Genomic DNA, 8,001 nt, shown 5'->3' with positions numbered 1-8,001 from the left:
TTGTATTGTAAGTTTTCTCTCTTGTTTTCATTCATGCTTGAATGTATGTCTTCATGTTTGGTTAAGCAAGGATTTATCTCAGAACTCACTATCACAATGCTCTATCATAGCTTACTGAACAATTAATGTTTTTCTTCTTTAATGACATTTAAAATTCATCCTTTAGTTAGATGCTTTATATGTCACTTTTTCACCATTCCTCTGCTCACCCTTCTACAATGAATTTGAAAATACCAAAAGGACTGCCTACCTTGCCCCTATTGAAAGATCCCTCATCCCTTCATCCTCTCACTGGAAAATTAGTCAACTTTATATGACTGTATACTCAATGGATTTTCCCCTTTCCTCGCCAGCAAATTGTTAAACCTTATTCCCGTATGATCTTAAGATCTAGCCTAAAAACCTAAAGAAATCAGTCATGTAGGTGACTAAGGATTTAGACAGAGAGAGCCCTCTCTGAAACTGAAAGGGCTAGATTCCAGTTTCAAAGTGGTTTGTGGTTACCTTTTGGTTCCTCTTCTCAGCCTAGAGGAATTACGAAGTGCTAATAGACCCTAGAATACTTATAACAGAATATCACAAGAAATATGTTTAGGACCTTTATTTGATCATTTTCCTGAGACTCTCAGTCCTCTGAACAAGCCCTTGGATTTGCATACTTCTGATCTGAAGTTAGACTCAGCCTAGGGGACTGAGGATTCTTTGCATCTCCCGGGGATTCTCGGTCCATGTAATAGGCCTCAACAATTTTCAGCTCTCCTAAAACTAATTTTTGAGATTTTCAGTCTATTGAGGCTCTTATTTCTTTCTGCAATTGGATTCAGCCTTTTCAAAGACTAGGGCTTTAGACCTAATGAGACAAATAGCTTGGAATTCCTTTTAAGCAAGGACAAAGCAACATATTAGGGCTTAAATGAAACAAGGACGACTTCTTTTCTAGGGCTGCTCTTTCACCATAATCTACCATGTTGATTTTTAGGACATCCTCTAAGTTGATAATTACTTCTTATGATATTTATTAGTTTAATGTTTTTCAATGATCTTTTCCATCATAAAGCAATTACAAAAAGGAGCTCAACAACATAAAAAAATGACATAAGGATCATAAAGAGTCAGCCACACAAGAGGACAAAATTTTACCCTGGGAAAACCCACATGGGGAAAAACCCAACAATCATTTCCTTATAGAATTAATTCAACAAGAGAGACATTAAAGTCATAGACAAACTGACCAAAAAGATGACAAGACCAACAAGCCACCAAGATGTCAAGTCAACCCTCCACAAAATTCTGTCAAATGTCTGCTACAAGGTCTGAAACAAAGTTTTGAAATTCGACATAGCTTCGACAAAAGTTCGGACTTGACCACAAGGATAAAACGCAAAAAATTTGGCCTTTTTCATAAAGACTCAACCTCAGAAATTTTTCCCTTTTTACAAAGAAAGTACCTTAGAAATTTCGGCCTTTTACTCACAAAATTATTCTTCTCCTTGGACACTTCGTTCTACTCCTTTTTCTCTCCAACTTGCTCCTTAGATCTCTTCGTGTGGCTAGATAGATGATATTATTGCTTGGTTATCCAATTTTCCCTTTGATGGAGGTTGAATGACCTATTTATGCTCATTTGCATGGGTTTGAATAGGTGACTCTTGAGGTAGAGCTGACTTGAACATAGGAGTGCTGACTTCATCATCTTGTGGAGCCGAAAATAGAAATCCAAAATTCAAAATTTTCCTTTCGACAAAATACAATAATAAAATTTTCTTTTGAGCATGAAGAACATACTTTACATATATCAATGATGAAAATATACATTATGAAGACCGACCACAGTTACAAAATTCAATAGAAGTCAAAATGGTGAAGCACTATACATGTCTACAATCAATATCCTTTAACACAACCAAATGTATCTATTAGCGGCTTTTTTAATTTGATTGTTGAATTATAGATTTGCATTGCTCCATCACATCAATAAACTATATCCCATAAAATTAACAAATGCAAGTGGAAAAATAATCTTCACAATATTTGTTTGTGCGCTCCACCGAGAAATTGTGAAAACGATGTTTATAGGAATTCATTGTGTAATCCTAAACAAATAATTTAAACAATGTAAACTATGTTTATACAAATTCATTATCAAATCATATACAATAATTCTCTCTTAATATATGAAAACTCAATTGTTCTTCTTCTAGTCTATGAAGAAACTTTCTCCAACCGGAGATAATCATACATTACCCCAGTAAAAGGGCCAGTGGCTTTTCTTTGTGTAAGGTATAATGTGTTCTCACCCTCCACCAACCAGTTTCCAGAAACATCAATGTTAAACAGATGGTACAAACCATGGTTGCCATGACGAGCAATGGCATTATCTTTCCCAAATTGCATGGTATCAAAATGTGGTTTATATATATTTGCATCATTGAATCGAACCTGTGACATGAAGGAACTTGTAAGGAGCGAATTAACGAAACCAAATCATTTGTTTGAAGCTCAATCATATTATTTGCCTATCTTTTAAGTAGAGATAGATACTAGCAAGAATTATAGACACCATTATGACTTGAGCCATAACAGAGGATTAGCCATCATGAAATTTTTTATACCTGAATGGCTGCATTGGTTGATGATGCAATTGCTAATCGAAGCTTATAAGGACTGTTTTGTTCCACACCTCTTAGCTGGAATTTTATTTGCCATGTTGCGGGACGAAAGCTTCCATCATTTTCAATCCTGAAATTATTTTAATGAAATCAATAAAACACATGATTGTCCATTCCATTCCAATTCTTTCATAATTTCAAAATTACATGTATGTATATATATATATATATAACTTTTAGGGTATACATTTGTTTCTACAAATATAAATTGGGAATCAAACAAGACTTGGTGCAAGGCTTGTCGTTATGTTTTCAATCAATCAAGAGAGCCAAGGATAGATAGATGCACATGTAAGTAGCTTGCACATACTGCTTGTAACATCCTTGATAAATGGACTAACTAGTAATGAAGTGCTGTCATCTTAACTTAGTTGAGGGGGCACTCTTTATTGGAACAAATTCTTGCTTTTGACTATTCTAAGACTACAGCAGCTACTCGGTTATATCTCAATGAATTGAGGAATATTGCAGAGAGGATATGGAAGAAATTGCCAAAGACAAACTAATATGATATTATTGACCTGAAAGCACTATTTATTACTGCTGAGTGAAACATCACTACATATTGTCATCAAATATGCAAGATGTGCGAAGAAGTGCTCAAAAACGTAACAGGACTGAGAGGAAGGAGGCTAACAACCCAATGCCAAAAATTAACAACCAACAATGACTAGGATGATATAAATAAGAAAGATATCGAGCTGGTGGAATGGAGGAAGGATCACTCATCTTTTAGCAAGAAATTGAGGAAGGATTACTTACATGACAACTTAAGAAAAGGAAAATTTAAATTTCTACAGTCATGCATATTCCTTGGGAAATATCAATATTACCAACAATTATGGAGGTGGCCTTAAAATGATTGCTCTCAGCATGGAGACAAATAATACTTGTTGAGGAATTGAAACAAAACTTATTCTACATTGGTTTAGAATATTGGAGTTAATCTTAATAGCTATTGATCCGGATTGCATCTTTATATTGTTTGTCAACCATCTTGATGCTTTTAGAGTGGAAAAAATGGAGCAATCAGCTCACAGGACTATTTTTACCAGCAAGACCCAGTTTGGCACATTTGGGTCTGAAACCTTCCGGGACCAGTTTGAGGCATCAAACAACATTTTTTGGGGGAGAAATTTTGCCACTTAATCACTGCACCCATTTGTGCTATTCTACACAGATGCCTTTCCAATGGCACAAGAATTGCCTCAACCATAATTTGTATGAAAAAGTTATGCCATTGGGAATTTGACTTTTCTGTTTTGATCACCATAATTCGAGAGGATGCCATGTCAGCCTCCATTATTCAAGGAAAAGGGGCTAGCCACATGATTATGATGAAAAAGATCTTGGAAATTGGTAGCTTCAGTGAATATTTTCATGTTCAAAATTGAAGAAGAAATTAATTATTGTCCAGCTGTCCAAATCAGCCTCAAATGGACAAGTCAGCCCTGCCATTTGAAGGGGTTTGACTATGTTGTCTCCCGAAGACAATTCCTGGCTGCAAGGGAATCGATGCCCAGGACATCTACAAGAATTGATAAAACTTTAAAACTGCTGGTTGGACAGAGAGACACATCATAAGAGGTAAAACAATTGTTCTAATTCAGAAATTTATCAACTCCAACTAGAATGGCTAGATCAATGAAGGTTGCAGAACTTAGGGTTTTAAAAAATGACTAGAAGTAAATGAGGAAAACAGAGATTAATCACTGAGGCCTTTAGGAATCTCAACTTTCAACCCTGCAGAAGAAATGATGCATATAACAAGTAAAATGGATAAATGCTTGATACAATGGAGCACCTATTAAGGGACTTAAACCAAAATGATGAGTACCATTAGTGCTAGGTAAATTCATAAATCTGGTCTAAATCAACCTGCTACTCTTAAATCACATATCAGTGGAAGAAAAACACATTTAATGAAATGTTAAATACAGTGAAAGAAAAACAAAGTCTGCAACTTGCCCAAGGCTAGAATCAAAATGGTCTTTATTGATAAGTTTCTAAGAGACTCCATCATTTACATCCATATTTTTGTTCCAGACTCTCTATTTTCAAACCCTTACAAAATCATTGTCTTTTACTTTTATTTCTGCCTCTATGTAGCGACACAGCCTGAATTTCGGACAGAATAAGAGTATTAGCGTGCATACGAGGCATGCATATGATAGCTACATATGCATGCATTGCACTAGTATACTTACTAATTGATTATGAATGATGTCTAAATAAAGGATAAACAAATTAATTATTTAAAGAAAAATATACTAGATTGAATACCTAAACCATTAAGAAGGTAGATCTTGTCCTAGACATGACACTCTAAAAAAATAGTAAATATCTCTTTATTATTTTAGTTATTAAATAGTATTAATACTTATCATTTTGATGCTAAATTATTCTTATTAATAACCCATGTCATTAATGTACATAAATTATTGTTTGAAATAATCATATAATTAACCAAAAGCTTATTTAAATGATATTTTAATTTAATCAAAATAAATAAATAAATTCATCCATATGTTAAAATAAAGCAATTAAAAAAATAAAAAAAAAACAAATGAAACAAATTAATTAAAATAGAAATGTAATAAAATAAAATATTGCTAATTCCTAAATCTATAAAAGAACCATTCAGAGCTTCATTTAAAAGAAGAATATAACTGCCTCTAGCCAAACAAAAAAAAATAATAAAGAAAGGTCCAGAATGTATGAGGATGGCAGTGGAAGGAAGCATGAGTCAGTGGAAGGGAGGAGGAGGCTGACAGCAAGGTGGTTGGAAGGCGGTGGATTTAAACATATAAGGAACGAAGGAGGGTTGAAGAAAAACACACACCATTTTGTTTCAAACTGTGGGAAATTCATTATGAGTTGGAAAGAGACAGAGGAGGAAGTTCTAACAGAGTCACAAACATTGAGCTTGATTGTTCTTGGGGTTTTGGGCATGGGGGCTAGAAGACTTGTCTTTTGGATCTGGGGACCGTATAGGTAGACCCCAGATAGGCTGGGAGGAAAATGGCGGTTTGGTAATTGCAGCAGCGGGAACAACACTCAAAAACATCTTCAACTGATTTCCAGCGGGAGCAGGAGTTGCGGCAGAGCAGACAGGTTGGTACTCAATAGAAGAATGGATAAATTTTGTATTAAAATTTTATATTTGTGAGTAGAAATATTGTTAAACTCTGTTAAATTTTGAATTTAAGGCTTCACAGTTTTTCTGAACATGAATATGCTGGACCATGTTAAATTTTGAATTTAGGGCCCTTACACTCTAGTCTAACTGTTTTCAATCACTTATAAAACTGGTTTTTAAAACAGATATAAAATTGTTTTCTCCTTTAAAAAAAAACTATTTACAATAAAATTATAAATTATATATATATATAATGCTCGCCCTTTGATCAAAATAAAAACCTGCACATTACAAAGTATGTTGGGCCTTATGGTTTACAATGTTATACTTCAATATTTAAATAAATTAAACCCTGCCTCTTACAAGAATTTTATAGTAGGTCATGGGCTTTTATTAATGTAGAGCGACTATATTAAAATGGAGAATGCGTTGGTCTTCGTAATAAGATAATAGGTCTTCAATAATAGATGGAAGTAATGTGGAAGTTGTGTGGATCCAGCCCGCCGCCATGTATACATTGGCAAACCAAGGGTGGTGTCATGCAAAGCCATAAACCACCTTCTAACACTCCCCTTTGGTGGTTTGTGTAAAATGTTGAGGACCTCTAGGAAAGAATGTGGACCATCGATCTAGAGATGAGCAGTTTGACAATTCTGCTTTCCAAGGGGTGTCCACCATTTAAGCGTATTTGACCTATCAAAACTCCATTGATTTGTTGAGAAATCAATGCTAGTAGGATTTAGGTTTTGATTCCTCTTTCTTGATAATTACTTGTGAATTATGTTGGCTTCTTTTACTTCTTATTTAGTTTATCTTTCATCAAGAAATTACCAAATTATATGTGTATGAAGATCACAAGAACAACACACACAAGATGTAGGTGCACAACCAGGGAAAAACCCCTATAAGGGGAAAGCCCAGTCAAGAACTCTTCCTTCAGTAGATTCAAATCAAGATGAGACACTTCCAGACTTCTAGACCTAGATAAAGACCTCCTCCAACCACCAAGTCGGTCCTTCCTCGTTGTAGATGTCATTTTCTCATCCTTCAACGTGTCAACGTTTCAAGGTGCAACTTCACATCAAAATTTCAGCTCCCCAGCTTCAGAACTTCGCCCCTGCAACAAAGACAGAATTTCAGCCCCAGCTTCAACCCAGCATCTTCGCACGTGTGAGACAAATATAGCCTAAAAACTCGATTTTCTTCTTTCCAACTTCTCTCCTTCTCCAACAACTTCACACTCTTTTCCAGCTAATGATTCTAAGAGATCGAACTTGTTGATGATGCTCTCCAAATGTAGTCAAGTTGCTCAATATATAGGCTTCTTGTGAGGCCGAATTGTTAATTATGTTGGCTTCTTTTACTTCTTATTTAGTTTATCTTTCATCAAGCAATTACCAAATTACATGTGTATGAAGATCACAAGAACAACACACACAAGATGTAGGTGCACAGCCAAGGAAAAACACCTATAAGGGGAAAACCCAGTCAAGAACCCTTCCTTCAGTAGATTCAAATCAAGATGAGACACTTCCAGAATTCTAGACCTAGACAAAGACCTCCTCCAACCACCAAGTCAGTCCTTCCTCATTGTAGATGTCATTTTCTCATCCTTCCACGTGTCAACGTTTCAAGGTGCAACTTCACATCAAAATTTCAGCTCCCCCACTTCAGAACTTTGCCCCTGCAACAAAAACATAATTTCGGCCCCAGCTTCAACCCAGTATCTTCGCATGTGTGAGAGAAAGGTAGCCTAAAAACTCGATTTTCTTCTGCCCAACTTCTCTCCTCCAACAATTTCACACTCTTTTCCAGCTAATGCTTCTGAGAGATCGAACTTGTTAATGATGCTCTCCAAATGTAGTCAAGTTGCTCAATATATAGGCTTCTTGTGAGGCTGAATTGTGAGGCCGAATTGCTCTAATCCAGACCGACTTGGTGTGGAGATGACAAATTACCTTTTTGACTCAAAAATAATTATTTTTACATGATACAAAAGCCCAAGAAGGGTCTAATTATAATGACGACGACTTTAATGACTCAAGACAAAACCTAGAAGCCCTCAATGGGGGCTTTGACCTAGAAAACATTGACCCAAGCATGAAACCTATGCTTTAATAAGTCATTTTCTTTAATAATAATTTTTCTTTTGAGAAGTACAATTATGAAGACCGAAGCTAGTTACATTCTTTA

General features: G+C 35.4%; 1 protein-coding gene across 1 annotated transcript in view; it reads right to left on the bottom strand.

Moving 5' to 3' along the window:
- Positions 1-1,971: 1,971 nt before the first annotated feature.
- LOC149224281 (putative rhamnogalacturonate lyase B) overlaps positions 1,972-8,001 on the bottom strand; it is a 480,785-nt gene continuing 474,755 nt past the window's right edge. The window contains exons 13-14 of the mRNA XM_089386062.1: positions 2,613-2,739; positions 1,972-2,439 (exon numbers count right to left, since the gene is read on the bottom strand). Of these exons, the coding sequence (XP_089242188.1) occupies positions 2,203-2,439; positions 2,613-2,739 (364 nt within the window). The 3' untranslated portion in view covers positions 1,972-2,202. The remainder of the gene's footprint in view (positions 2,440-2,612; positions 2,740-8,001) is intronic.

Source organism: Pinus tabuliformis, chromosome Q, assembly GCF_031772625.1.
Source record: "Pinus tabuliformis cultivar Carrire ecotype Pingquan chromosome Q, CPIR1, whole genome shotgun sequence".
In the NCBI taxonomy this organism is placed as follows: Eukaryota; Viridiplantae; Streptophyta; class Pinopsida; order Pinales; family Pinaceae; genus Pinus; species Pinus tabuliformis.
This window is presented reverse-complemented; position numbering and strand designations above follow the sequence as displayed.